Below are 14,866 nucleotides of genomic sequence, written 5' to 3' on the forward strand. Positions count from 1 at the left end.
CCCATGTGCGGTGTCATATCTCATACTGTATCCTAGTCTGGTGTGGCCACTGTGGATGCCAGCCCTGTTGTGCGGTGCTGTGACTGGTGTGGCGCGGGTGGGGTGTCAGCCACTGGATTGTGAATGGCGTTGGACGGGTCGATTAGCCGCTGTCTTTGGCGTTCTGGCTTTTTGGCTGTTTGCTCTGAGGTTTATTGTTTACTAGGTTTTTTTTAGATTAATTATTGGAGTTTATTAGGTTGGTTGGTGGTTGTTGTTGGTGTAGAGTGTTGTTAAGGTTGAGATATACATATATCGTGTGTACAGCGATATACATGGCAGGATTTGTTGCAACTCAAGGCTTGTGTTACGTCTTGGTCAAGTGATTTTATTGGGTTGACTTTATTGTATTTTGCATTCCGTACAATGTGTATCATTCCTGTTTGAATCTATTGTTCCGGATGTAGGTGATATAGGCGAAGTACGACTACAATGTCCTGAATAGTCTATAATATACCCTCATGTGGCTGAGAATCCCACAACCCTTATGACTGTATAGACAGCTGAGTATGTAAATAGTAATATATTGCATCATGGAACAAACAATCCGGGATCTCTCAATTTGGGACTAGAAATCCGAGATAGTCGGAAAAGGAACGCATGGCTTCGCAACTAGAACCCCAATTAGGACACAATACAGCCTCAAACGGGAGGCCGTTGTTACGCGCCCCCTCAGCCCTCAGCCCTCTGCAAACCGGGCCTAAGTCTCAAGTCTCACCTTTAGCCCCCCTGAGCCTCAAAAAAGGGGCCAGACCCAAACTCCGACAAAAGCCTCGAACCATTTGCAATGGAGATATTCGGTCTTGAGGGTCCGGTGGACACTGATAAAAATTCTGTGACAGAATTTGCGACGGACAGGTTCCACCTCCTCCTCACGGCCCCTAGAGTGACGTTGAACGGTCTGGGATTTACATGGACCTTTGACTTCACACTATTTACCGTTTACCTATTTGAACAATAGGCGAAACTAGGAATTGATAAATCAGAAAACAGGACACAATACCCACTTGCCCATAGTACCCAATACCCAATACCAGTTCCTCTCTCCATACATGGATAATAACGATTGAGTTTACTTAGGATAGGGCTAAGCCGCTGGAAGCTGTACCGCCCATCCGCCTCTCTATACAAGTACAGGTACTTGCACATGTGCACTGTACACATGTAAACTGGATTTCCCAAGCGAACTGGTTCATGCCATCTCTTCCCGTGTGGGGCCTTGGCCCGTTCTCCATCGCTTTTGTTTAGGATTTTCTGGAAAAGGAGGTTGGAAATAGAATACGGAGTAGAAATGGAATACTGTCTAGATGTGGAATAGACATCCAAAGTAGAAATATAAAAATATAGAATATAGTAGCTTAGATCTATACGAAGACTCTGTGACTATTGTAAAACAAATAAATAATGAAATAAAATAAAATAAATAATGTGACAGCGGGACAACGTAGGCCCAAACGGTTTCCCACAGATCGGGGATCGGGCACCATAGGAGTGGTCCCCGAATCTGAAGCCCGAAGAGAGACCCACCAATTACGGGGCTACTTGGAATTTTCGATTCAATGTCTGATGTCAACATGTCACAACTGTATAATGACTATTATACTATTCTATATACTGTATTGCCCGTAAATGGGTAAATGGGTATCTAGTGATGGTGATAACTTATAGATCACACGTGACAAGGGGCAATTACATCATGGATACTATACAGTAAAGCATACGGTGTTCCACTCAAGCTGTACTGTAGCTGTCTAGATCAACGCTCGATGCTCGAGCTCCAGACAACCATTGCTTCATCCATCTATAATCGTGCACGGGACTAACGATCAGCGGTGATCCCTGCAGGTCGACCAGGATCTATCTCAAATACTTGCCGTGTCTCTGATTGGTACACGAAAACAATAAAGGAATCAATAAACTAAAATCCAATGTGACAGGTCCAATCTCGGGTACACCCTAGTCCCTAGTCAACGTTGCATTCCAGGATGACGGGTTCTTTCAGTAACGGCTTTTCCAGAAGTATGGAATTCCGATCTCTACACGAGGATTGTCCACATGGCTACACAGAGTCCTTCGTCGCAAAATACCTCAACTCTCAAACATCTCAAAGAAGAGACAAAAAAGGGGTTCCCCACTGGATCTATAGATAGTTCTCGATCTTTTAATCTATACACTCCCCAGTTCGAAATAGATTAAAAGTGAATATATTAAAGATTTCCAGCACATCTTTACCCTTTTCAGTAGACCCGCTAGCAATGACAAATACTGGGGACCAACCAGAGGGGATCATGCATGTAAGTCTTCTTACTGTACCCTCTTTACCTACAAAAGCAAAAAAGGTGTGGCTTGCGTTTCAACGGTTTCCACCGGTGGAGATCCTAGCTGCGACATGCCTAACCTGGTAGTCTGGAAACTTCGCACACGTCGATCTCTAGCTCGATCCCCTCGATTCCGATCTCTGATGCATGGTACACCAGTGTTTAGGCTGAAAATAGTATGACACGGGAAATAGATTGCTTCGTACGGTATACTATTGTAATCACTATTTCATATTCCCCTCTTTTCCCTATTTGCCCTAGTTTGACTAACCACTAGATCCCCGGAAAAGATATACCCATACATTCGTAGGTAAAATGTCACGTTGTGGCCCGTGTGTGTAGTTTCGAGATTACTGATTACTCTGTATGGATCCACGGGCTGTCAGTGACAGGTGGCAGGTGGCCCATGCGGATACTTATTCTATATTCCATTAATATTAAATCTCTATATCTATTTACTTTATTTGTATTATAAGCGATCACGCTGCGTGACGGTTGTTCAGGCCATTTGACCTGGTGATTGGCGGGACATGCAAGGCACATCATAACACCAGGGATGAAATATGAAATCAGAGAATTGTCTACCCACAGTGCCGGGTCAAGGAGTGAGAGGTGGCTTCGGCGTTGCTCGGGGTCGAAGCTTCCTGTCATCGGAGCCACCGATTTCCCCATACTATTGAAATCGAAACATTTTACCTGTGTGTAGCATGTATATCTTCACGGACGTAGCCCGAGAGAATTTGTCAGACCTCCAGTCCCCACTTGTGGGATCACCATAAGGAGGTCGAACACCGATCAGGCCAATGGTAGCTCGGATATGACCGATGGACGTCGATCGGAGGGCATCGTGTTGCAAAGTGTTGTGCATGGCTGGCTGAGGGGAATCTGGGACGTCGCTTGTCAGTTCGGAAGCCAGATCTGCCCCTGGCTTACTAGGTATACCCCTTTCTCAGAGCGCTTGGACGTACCGTGCATACATGTATACTGTAGGATATACAGCAAGCATATGGCCATGTAAAGTTGAAGTCGAAGTGAAGTTGAATAGATTACTCTATACTGTACGATCCTATATACCATAAGGCACTATCGGAATGTCTTTTTTCATACCCCAACCCTGGGAACATCAAACGCTCTCAAAGGATTAAAAAAAGTAAATAATAAAATAAAATAAAATAATAAAATAAAAATAAAATAAAATAGAATAAAAGAATTAAGAATAAAGAATGATTTGGAATTCCAGCAACGGGGCTCAGGGTCGATCACGTCCGATCCTTACCGGTTTAACGCTGTTTTCCTCAGCCCGGATTCCCGGGTCGTACTGAAGATCCCAACGGAGCATTTTTCCACACCCCACGATCTATAGATTACAATAGTTTGGTATTTCAGGTCTGGTTTTGTTCCGAACTGTCAGCTCCGAGATCTTGGTTGATCTTCTTTTCCTGACCCGTGCCCCTGGTTTCTGATCTTTATATACCTTGTCTCCCGCCTTACTTTACTCCATTCACAACTCTTTGACTTCGACTCTCACCTCTCCATCTACCTTCTCTCCACATAATATGCCTCCTTCACATCGCCGTGGTCCTTGGGTTCCCGAGGAAGACCAACTTCTCGTCCAACTGGTCCGTGAACAAGGACCTAACAACTGGGTTCGCATCTCTCAGCATATGCACTACCGCTCGCCCAAGCAATGCCGTGAGCGCTTCCACCAAAACTTGAAGCCCTCGCTCAACCGAGAGCCTATCTCCGCCGATGAGGGGCTGATGATCGAGCGCATGGTCAATGAAATGGGAAAGCGCTGGGCTGAGATCGCCCGCCGCCTCGGAAACCGCAGCGACAACGCCGTCAAGAACTGGTGGAATGGAAGCATGAACCGCAAGAAGCGTGGCTTGTCCACCCCCAGCACCTCCCGCACTTATAGCGGCCGCATCGAGGCCCCTTACACCCGCGCCTCAATGACGAGCCCTTCTCGTTCTCGCTTCTCCGTCTCTTCTCGCCCTTCATGGACCGACTCAATCGAGTCTGCCATTTCTGAGCAATACTCCCACTCCCGCAGAGAGTCTTTGGCTTCTGCGCCCCGCCAATTGTCTCCCATCTATACCTTGCCTTCTATCAACCGACCGATCGAAACTCCCTTGACTTCGCCCGCTTTCTCAGAGGTCTCCAATGCTACTTCCTCCGACCCTCCTTCCATGATCTCAGACCAGAATTCCGTCTGCTCTTCTTCGCCCCGCACTCTTCCCTCTCCTCAACTCCTACCTTTGCCAGTCGATTTGCGTTCCCAGTACGAAATCCGCCGGCCAAGCGTGCACGTCGTGGAAGACTCACCCAACTACCCTACCCGGGCTCTCGAATCGCTCTCCGACATGGCCTCAAAGCGCTGGATGGCCCACCAACCCACTCTGGCTTCCTGGCATCAGCCTACAGACATTTCCAAGTCCTGGATGTCTGCCAGAGCCGAGCCTGCTCGTGATACCCGCATGGGTGTCAGCAGCTTGCTCAACTAAAAGCGAAACCGAAAACCCCTCCATTTTTATGATTGTGACGAGTTTCATTTCTCACCTTTTCCTACTTGTTCTATACTCGTGATTCCCCTTCGCGCTCGGGTCCGTTGATGGATGCCTGTATTTTATATTTGTCAAAAGCTTCGCGCTCGCTTTTTCTTGTGTCTATTTTGATGGGAGCTATTACGATTTCCTTTTGTATATTCTTAATGTGTATTACCATGATTCTGATCCTCAAAAATCAAATTTTCTCCTTCGGGCTCTGGTTTCCAGTGACTCTAATTGGTGTGCTAGGAATGGAGATAACTAGGCGCTCCATGCTATATTCCATATTTGGAATGGCGTAGTATCTTGCTTATAATGAATCATTTGCATTCGTGCACTTGGTAACGCCTGTAAACTATATTCTTTCAATTTAGACTTGGTCCTACGTTGCCAAAAGCATGTTCCATAATAGAGTCATAGGGTATCTCCTACAAGAATGCCTCTTAGCACGGGTCCCCATGAGGAATGCGCCACCAGACACGCCGTGTTCACGAGGACGGACGCAAGGGAGTTCAGGCCAAAGCCCAAGCCAGACCCAAGCCAGACCCACCATGTACGATGTACAAGGTAAGTTACAATGTAAAGGCCTAGGTCTAACTGTACGTCTACAATATGCATCTAGACCAAAGAGGATTTGGGACGTAATGCATATGCACACGCCAAATACTGTATATTCCAAGGAAAAAGGAAGTTTATTCGAGAGGTTCGTCGGGGAATCAAACGGTGCTTCTCCGTTAGCCCGATCTTGGTTATGATTGACGTTTTAACTCCACTCCTGCTCACTTCCATTGTAAAAAGTAACAGGTGGATGAATGGGCTTGAGGCATGGAGCCCGAAGGCCAGTGATGGTGTCTGTTCAGCGCCACACCGGGTTGATTTCCACTTTTAGCCTCTTGCGCGCTCTTTCTCTTACCCTGTTCTGTGCCTTTTTGCCCCCTAGGACGCCAGTGTACAGTAGTTCGTTGGCCACCCCCTCTCTTGTTCCCGCTATACAGCCCTGTAGACGGGTGATTCTATCCAATCGCAAGGACTAGCGCGGCCGATGTAGCAACCGGACTGGTCACCGGAATGAACGGCGGGGCTGATGGGGATTTGCATGGATCGTGGAGGTGTTCGTGCATGCAAGCCTCGCCCGGGTCGCGATTTCCCGCCTTCCGCGAGGGCGTTTGGGCCGTTGAGATGGATTGCCCTGGATCTGGACAACAGCCGACATTGTCTTTCAGGTCGAGAATATTACTTACCATCTGTGTGGCCTGTCTAGACTGTACCCATATATATGCATATACTAATAGTATGTACTGGGGCTCCGTACATGCCGTGTCTGTTTCATACATTTCGTTTCGTTTCGTTTCATTTTTTTTTCTTTTGCCGCCCTGAGTTGCACATTTGCGTGGACATACAGTAGTAACTCACATTCATATCCACCCAATGACCCATCCGTCGGAACACCTCCTATCGCGCAAGATTCTGTGACACTACACGGGATATTCAGCTCCACCATCCTGTATGGGTGGGGGTACCCTGTGCGAGAGAGGGCTGTACGAGAATGACAAAAGAGGGTCGTATGTCAACCTGGAATGTGTAAGCCACCATCGGCTGATGGGGAGCTGAGCCCTAAATCCACCGAATCAGATCGAGCATTCTGCCCTTCAGTGTGATCGCAACCAAACCTAATAGCGTGATCAGAAACTATCACTCAGGTCGTACTACACTGTGCATGCAACACATAGATATCAAAGCTAAACAATTTGATATCCCAGCAAGCGCTGCCAGGTCCCCAAGTATTTGGAATCCTTGTACATGTCCGTCTGTACTCCGTACTGTAACCCTCATCACACGGCATATTGTGGAGCCAAACGGGAGAAAACTCTGATGTCATATACGGAGTCTTGTTTACGGCGTAGGCGTCCTTGGGACGGTAAAAAAGGTCGACTGCCACAAAAAGGGGACGTTGTCAAGGTTTATAGGGGTGGAGAGTGGGATAACCGTGGGACAGGAAGGTAAGGATCAGGGGTTCTCCATTCTGTACGGAGAAGACACCTTTCAGGAATGGCATCGGCATTGCGAATTTTGACACTTGCCCGTTGCGTCCCAAGCCGCCGGTTCCCTGTGATCGGCAGCCACAATCGCCTTATAGAGCTGTTTTGGCGCGCTCAATTCCGGGCATCGGGATCTGTATCGGCGTAACCTGCGCATAACATGTGCTTTTCTCTGGATCACGATTTGCTGGCGCGTATTCATCGCGATCAAGGGATTTACCCGGCGCGAAATGGTAGAGTAACCCTAATATTGTCCCCGTACACTATTCCAGCCCTAATACACAATCACCATTACAGCTACTCAGTACAGCCAAATCCGAGCTCTGATTGGCGGACGGAGAATCTCGGTGCCATCGACGCTAACGTCCATTACAGCCTAGCGTAAAAAGGTACCCGTCTGTCGGGATCAATGGTATTTTCCTGTTTCTTTTGTTCCTTGCCTTGTTTTTTTGGCTTCAGATTTTTCTCCTGAAAGTTTACTTCGGTTTCCCGAATGTCTCACTTCTTAGGTGAAATGTCTGCGCGGTTCTCCATTTTCCTGTTCGAGGGCCGTGACCCGTGGTTTTGATGCTTGTCAGGGGTACAAGGTTTCGTAGAAGGTTGCGGGTTATCGTTTCCCAGGTTATGGGGGCTTATGGGGCTGTTTATGTCTCAATTTCTTGGGTTGTTTTGAGTTGGCTTTTTGCATGTGGATTACAGATCGCAGATCTGATGTGCTGGTCCTTGGTTCGGGGTTTGCAGTAGATGCCCAAGGCATCTGTCGTTTATATACGAAGTATACGAGGTGAGACAGGAGAATCTGACAATGCGGCGAGAGCTTTCGTTTTTGATTGTTTCAATATCGTTCCATGGAAGTTGTGACAAACTCAATACTTTATCCTCATTTAAGATCTAGTAACAATCTGACGTGATGTAGAAAGCAAGAAATAACAATCTGTAAACCCAAAGCTCCAAGGTCCCAACCCGGCAGCCTATCTACTGACGACAAAAGACAGGCATGCTCTCAATCGGGCAGTCGAAATCAACATCTCGACCACCCTGATATACGACATCATCATGGCCACCCCATACCTTCCACGATGCCCCATCAGGAAGATAGACCTTGATGACACGCTGTCCGGGCTTCAACACCGGCACAATCAGATACTTAGACCCGAACATAAACTGAGTCTCAACCTCCCAGGCACGTTCATCGTCAGGGAATACATAGAACAAAGTCCGCATAACAGGCGTCCCCTTCTCATGAGCCTCCCGCATCAACCCCCGTGTGTAATCCCGCAACTGCTCCCGAATCCCGATATATCTCTTACAGATCTCATACAGCTCCTCTCCATACGACCAGATCTCATTATCCGCTCCACTGGCAGTAGGCTGTCCCTCCGGCTTGGGTTCCCGGTCTCCATGCAGTCTCATCACAGGACAGAACGCTCCCCATTGGAACCATCTGGTGAACAGTTCGCGAAATTCTGGGTCGTCTGGGTTGCCGCCGTGGAATCCGCCGATGTCGGTTGTCCACCAGGGGATGCCTGCAAGTCCCATGTTCAGCCCGGCTGCTAGCTGATTGCGGAACGAGTCCCACGAGGATGCGATGTCGCCGCTCCATACTAGGGCTCCGTATTTCTGGCTGCCCGCCCAGGCGCATCGTAGTAGGTTCACAATGTTTGTTTGGCCTTCTGCTTGCATGCCTTCGTAGAAGCCGCGTGCGTATTCTTTGGGATAGGTGTTGCCGATCTGGAGGTTGCTGCCGGCGTGGTAGCGGTAGATATCGAAGTCGTAGATTGAGTATTCGGGTTCGGCTTCGTCGAGCCAGAATATTTTGATGCCCTTATCATAGTAGTTCTTCTTTGCCCTGCTCCAGATGAACTTTCGTGCTTCTGGGTTTGTTGCGTCGAAGTGTGTTATGTCGCCGTCACATTGCATTGCTACGCGCATACCCCGGTCGTGGCGGATTAGGAGTCCGCGTTCGAGCATCTCTGGGAAGTTCTCAGAGGCGTTTTCAACTGTCGGCCAGATGGAGACCATCAGTTCTACTTTGAGCTCTTTCAACTCCTTGATCATGGCATCTACATACGTCAGCATGATTTGATATCTACCTGATAGTATACTGTGTATAGTACTTACCGGGATCCGGCCAGAACTCCGGGTCAAAGCTCCATTCGCCTTGATGCTTCCAATGGAAGAAATCAACGACAATCAGATCCAGAGGAACATTGCGACGGTGGTACTCGCGCGCAACATTGAGTAGCTGCTCTTGATTCCAATAACGGAGCTTGCATTGCCAGAAACCAAGACCATACTCTGGCATCATGGGCACATAGCCCGTGACTTGGGCATATGCCTCTTCGATCTCGGCTGGTGTATCCCCCGCCACAACCCAATAGTCCAGTGCCTTTGTGGAGTATGCTTCAAAGCTCAGGACATTCGTACCTAGAACTGCCCGTCCAATGCCAGGGTTATTCCACAGAAGCCCGTAGCCGAGAGAGGATACCGCAAAGGGGACACTAGCTTGGGAGTTTCGGTGTGCTAGCTCAAGGTCTGCCCCCTTGAGATTCAAGTAGGGCTGTTGGTACTGACCCATGCCGAAGATCTTTTCTTTAGGATCGAGAGATTCGAGCCGCATTGTGAGGTGGTAGTCTCCGCCTAAGATTGGACGCAGCTCGCGAGCCTCTATTGTTAATGCACTGCATTTAGGGTCCTTCGGGTCTTGTCTGTGTCGGGCATACTCCTCCAAGAGCTTTTTACCACTCGAGTTGTAGATGGTGAGTTTTCCCCTGCGCGAAACAGTTGCTTTGATCTTGCCATTTGAGATACGCGCATCTTGGTCAGTGAAGGGTATTTCGATACTCGTGTTTCCGCTTGCGGGCTTGGAGGAGAGGGCCCAGTCTTCTGTGGGCATTGATGCCTGCTTGGTTGCTCGGATGCGAAATGAATTCTCTCCCCATGGCTGAACCCATAGGATATGGTCGTCAAAACGAAAGACGAGCTTGTCGCCTTCGGAAGAGAGCATTATGAACAGAAAATCGTGAGTGGTGGCTAGTGCTGTCCTTGTTCGAAGATGGCACGATTGAGAGGGCTTTTAGCTGCACAGTTACATAGCCCAGTTCAAGCAACTTTAAGTATTGAGGAATGACATGTACCCCTCACCACGTATGTAGTACCAAGGCTGAGCCATGGCTATTTTTGATGGTATTTCCCGTAGATCGACTGCAGGGAAATACGGAACCCAGAACCATTTGCTCCAGAGCTGCCGGAGCTCGGAGAACTGTGGAGGTGGAGATACCGACCTTTAAACGCTTCGAGGTCATAGGCAGTGTCGACCGAGGGATTAGCCTAAATTCAGTCTTCCACATATGTCACGGATGTACCTCCGTCTCCAAAAGAAGAAACCGTCATATCATATTGGTGAATGACCTGCCCGAGAGGACGAGGAATGAAGCCAGTATTTCCTTCATCTTTTGATCTACTTGGACAAACACCATGACCGCGAGGATAGTAGTGTGTTTCTAGATCATGGGAATGCAAAGAACAGAAGCAAGCTATAGATCCACTCAAATAAGCTAGCTATATTCCTAGGCTCTGCCTAATTCAATATCAATATCAATATCAAAGATTATCTATATCATCCGCTGTGGGTGAACAATGTGCTTTGATGTACCGAGTTAACGTTACCTTCAAACATGTTGTATTGTATTCACATAGTAGTAGGCCTGAGGGTGCAAATAAACGATAACACACGAAGAGCCCGCACGAGAATCTACTGCCACAGGACAGAGGATCTCACTACCAAATTTTGAGATTGAGAAACAATTAGACTAATTATAGGTCTTTTAGGTTCGGCTGCTTCCATTGACAGTCGTCTCTATCAAGGGATATTTGTCTTTCTCTGGGATGACCCAAGTATATAAGTAGTTATCCAATGAATATTCCTCCATCTGATGTCAATCCCACAGTAATTATAGTAATCATAGAATCAATGAATACCTCCAGGGCTGATATACGCATTTCAGTCTATACTGCCGTTCCCCGGAAAAAGGCGCTAATCCTTATCAGGCGCGCGACGTTCAAGCTCCCGCCACGGTTTTCACCTCTGCTCACCTCTGCTCATCGCTCTCGATTAGTCGTCAGTTCTATATAAATTGGGAACGCGCCAGCCACTTGAATTTCCCTCCACCTCACAATCCGTTATGGCCGCCCCGAACGTGTCAATCAATGGGCCCGCGGCTCCTGTCGCAGACATGGATATCGACATGGACCTTGACTTAGGACCTGAACCCGAGCCCGAGCCCGAGCCAATTCAGATGGTATGTGTCTATTTGGCTCTCATTTGCTTTTTTTCTGCCCACTGACATGTGTTCAATACTAGGAATCGGCCCCCAACGTGGAGAGCACACTCGATCCGCTCGACGAAGAGGCGGTCTACGAAAAGGTGCATGTTCGCGGCGTCGATGAACTGACTACGGAAAATATCAAACAATTCGCTTGCAGTCACTTCGCAGAAGAGCCAGTGCGCGTTGAATGGATCGATGACACCTCCGCCAACCTCATCTACTCCTCCACCGAGGTCGGCATCCAAGCTCTCGCGGCTCTCACCCAAGTAAACGAGGAAGAAGACGCGTCTTCTCTACCTGCACTGCGCCTGCGAACCGCGAAGCCCCTTTCCTCCCACCCCGACTCCGTCCTCCAAGTCCGGTCGGCTGTCAAGACCGACCGCAAACAGGCCCGCTCTTATGAGAAGAGTCGCTTCTACCTTATGCACCCCGAACACGACCCCAGAGAACGTCTGCGACAAGAATTTGCGGATCGGAGACGCAGCGATGATGATGATGGTTACAGGCGGCGCCGATTCGATGACCGGGAGCACAGACGACGCCGAGACCGAGACGAGGATGACCAATTCAATGTCGACATGTACGGTGATAATGCAGGCTCCGGTACCACTGAGCAAGGGGGCCGAGGAGGCCGGAGAGGCCGCGGTCAGAGGGAATTGTTCCCAGCAGATGAGGAACGATCAAGTGGACGTCTCCGCAACCGCAGTGCGTCGCCCGGCCGAGACACACTGGAGGAATCAAAGCGAGCCGACCGTGAAGACCGTGACAACAGCAGGCGATTCCGCGAGAGGTCGCCGCGACTTGGTCGAAACAAGGGTCGGGAGCTCTTCCCGAGCGATAGCAATGAGCCTGGCAACCGAGAGCTGTTCCCAAACAAGCCTACCTCAAGTTATATCAAGAAGGAACTGCTGCCTAGCAAGTCCAGTCATCACCGTCGGTCAGATGCGTTTGACGCTTCCTCCATCCCAGGAAACTCTGAACACCGTCGCAACAGCAATATTGAACTCTTCCCTGGATCGGACGAAGGCACTCGCATTCGAGGATCAGCTGGTGAAGACCAAGGCTTTGCCATCCGGGGCTCATCTGGGGGAATGTCGATCAAGGGCAGGGGTGCATCAGTTCGTGAACTCTTCCCTTCTAAGTACGGCAACAACGCTGGCAAGGAACTGTTCGACGAAACTCTAGAGGGACGCGGTGGCCGCCGGCGCCGTGCTGAGGACATGTTCAGCTGAAGCAACAATTGGTTTGGGCTTTGAACCTATGCATTTTCATGATTGTTAGGGGGTTTTCTGTTGCGTTTTCTGTTGCATGCTCGATATCCGGCGTTTCGCGGACAGGATGGGAAAATGGATTTTGTCTGATAAATCTCCATAATAACACATACTCTGCTCTGCTCTATGGAATAACCCATAAGACCCTTCCCAATACCCTCCAATTTCAACAATAAATGTATTGGGTCGCATGGAACACAGCTGTTGTCAAGAATTCGAAGATCTATACAGTAGCGTCGCAGGGTCTGCGCCACGGACAACTAATCATTTCTCAACCGCAGCTAACTTCCCCCGGCATCAAATGCAAGTATGGCTCCCTCCGCGACAGTAGATGCATTAGCAAATGCTCTGGTTGCTCGATTTTTGCGCACAAATGACCACACAGAAACATTAAAGGCTTTTATCCGCGAGGCTGGCCTTGCTCCCGACGTGGGGCAGACCTCCGGCGGCGACACCAATAACTGGACCATTCAAAGCTTGCTCGAAGAGAAGCAAACTTATGATCAAAGCGTCAACTTTGAACGATATGGAGATGATAGTCAAGAGACTGGTTTGTGGAGTGACCCAGGTGAGTTCCTTTCGTGTTGCAAAGCTTTGCGTGTCTGGATTTAGATGTTGTATTTCGTTCTATCGCTGACAATATTAGCACCGTCAAAACCTGCTGTTATCCAGACATCATCAAATCTACTTGCTGCGTCGGTAGATCAATGGCAGAAGCCTTGCGAGGACGCTGATGAAGGCGCGGTTACATCAGCGCAATCCTATATCATCTCTACTGGCGCTGATAAACAAGTGCATGTACTCGAAACCGCAGGGAGCAATGCAGCTGTCAGATCCTTCTCTGAGCTATCAAGTGCACCTGTTCTCTCGTTCGTTTCGATCCTTCAAGGCCGATACATCCTCTTGACAAATATGTCCGGTCAAATCCTTCTCCAGCATGGTACCCAACTCCTAGACAGCAGGAAGGACCATGGGAAATATGCCGTCAAAGCGGTAGCCTATGAAGACAGGAAAGAACCTTCCAAGTGGTGGATCGCTACCGCTGGATGGGACGAGACAGTCGTGCTATACAGCCTCAACATCCCAGACGAGGCAAACGCACCAACCCTCAAAATCGGCGAACCCGTCGCTCGCATCAAGCTCGCATCGAACCCAGAATCGCTTCTATTCGTACCTCATATCGATACAAACGAACTACTTCTCCTCGTCTCGCGCAGAGATTCAACTTACATCCATTACTACCAGGTGGAAGAAACAGCCGAGCAAGCCGCCTCTCTCACCTCTCCGCGCAATTGTCAATTTCTCGGATATCAAAATCTAGCGCCTCATTCCAATGCCTGGGTTGCTTTCTCGCCAGCCCATATGGCTCTCAGTCCGCACGACCCGGGCCTCCTAGCAGTGGCTACGTCGACACTACCCCATTTGAAAGTTATCATTGTACGTCTGCTCTTCCCATCATTGGGCAAATCAGACACGGAAAATGGTTCAGATCCAGCGGATCCAGTCACGCAGGCTTCTCAGGCTATGGAGGCTCTGGCATTGGCAAATCGCGAGGACGCTGCTATCCTCGTGCAGGCGAATACCTTCGCTTCGCAGACTGCTTACTCGACCCCACAGGTCGCGTGGAGACCGGATGGGTCTGGGGTTTGGGTTAATGGGGATGATGGCGTTGTTCGGGGCATTGAGACCAAGACGGGTAAGGTTATTGCTAAGCTTAAGGGGGGTCATGAGCCCGGTTGTAAGGTGCGGACTGTTTGGTCTGGGTATGTTTCTGTGTCGAGGGGAGATGGTGAGCTAGTTCAGGAGGAATGGGTTATTAGTGGTGGGTTTGATAGGCGTTTGGTTGTTTGGAAGGTATAGATGCTGGAGGTATATTCAGGATCTTTGTCGCATTACGGCTAGGAAAATTGACATATGATACCGAATGTGTAATTGAGTAGAAGAAGGTTATTGAGACATAAAACAAACAACTGTTACTGCTACGAGATGTAACCCTCCTAACCACGAACCCTGTCTCTTTCGAGAAGCATCAAGACAGGGTATGTAATCGAGGAGGGTCTGGGATTCGTTCTTGGCACGTAAAGAAAAATCCTTCAGCAATCGCGCATGAGAAAGGCACGCAGCTGTACACACATATGCCGGAGAGTGGGGGAATGGGGAAAAGGGAAAGGGAGAAAGAGAACTAAGCTCGAGGGCTGCAGCAGTCGAGCCCACGAGGCTGGAAAGGACGGGAAAAGAAGAATAGCAGAAGATATTCCGCTTTAGAAATGGCACCGCTGTGCACATCGAATTAAGCCTGTTGATTTCTTGATATCAAACAACCCG

At 48.9% G+C, this 14,866-nt stretch overlaps 4 protein-coding genes across 4 annotated transcripts; 3 read left to right on the top strand and 1 right to left on the bottom strand.

Annotated features, from left to right (window-relative positions):
• Positions 1–3,913: 3,913 nt before the first annotated feature.
• Positions 3,914–4,861, top strand: flbD (putative MYB family conidiophore development protein FlbD; the record flags this gene model as incomplete). The annotated part of the gene is made up of 1 exon (XM_058512086.1): positions 3,914–4,861. One exon carries the CDS (start codon positions 3,914–3,916, stop codon positions 4,859–4,861), a length of 948 nt encoding a protein of 315 aa, XP_058377622.1.
• Positions 4,862–7,917: 3,056 nt separating this feature from the next.
• On the bottom strand, positions 7,918–9,949 carry N7446_003338 (putative glycosyl hydrolase; the record flags this gene model as incomplete). The annotated part of the gene is made up of 2 exons (XM_058512087.1): positions 7,918–9,005; positions 9,064–9,949. 2 exons carry the CDS (start codon positions 9,947–9,949, stop codon positions 7,918–7,920), a joined length of 1,974 nt encoding a protein of 657 aa, XP_058377623.1.
• A 1,177-nt stretch (positions 9,950–11,126) lies between these two features.
• On the top strand, positions 11,127–12,502 carry N7446_003339 (NCBP3 domain-containing protein; the record flags this gene model as incomplete). Its single annotated transcript, XM_058512088.1, has 2 exons — positions 11,127–11,243; positions 11,306–12,502. 2 exons carry the CDS (start codon positions 11,127–11,129, stop codon positions 12,500–12,502), a joined length of 1,314 nt encoding a protein of 437 aa, XP_058377624.1.
• Positions 12,503–12,850: 348 nt separating this feature from the next.
• On the top strand, positions 12,851–14,401 carry N7446_003340 (uncharacterized protein; the record flags this gene model as incomplete). The annotated part of the gene is made up of 2 exons (XM_058512089.1): positions 12,851–13,109; positions 13,188–14,401. The coding sequence occupies 2 exons, from the start codon at positions 12,851–12,853 to the stop codon at positions 14,399–14,401; spliced, it is 1,473 nt and encodes a 490-aa protein (XP_058377625.1).
• Between the last annotated feature and the right edge of the window lie 465 nt (positions 14,402–14,866).

This window comes from Penicillium canescens (assembly GCF_028828765.1).
Source record: "Penicillium canescens strain IBT 15451 chromosome Unknown utg000002l_segment0_segment0, whole genome shotgun sequence".
Taxonomy (NCBI): Eukaryota; Fungi; Ascomycota; class Eurotiomycetes; order Eurotiales; family Aspergillaceae; genus Penicillium; species Penicillium canescens.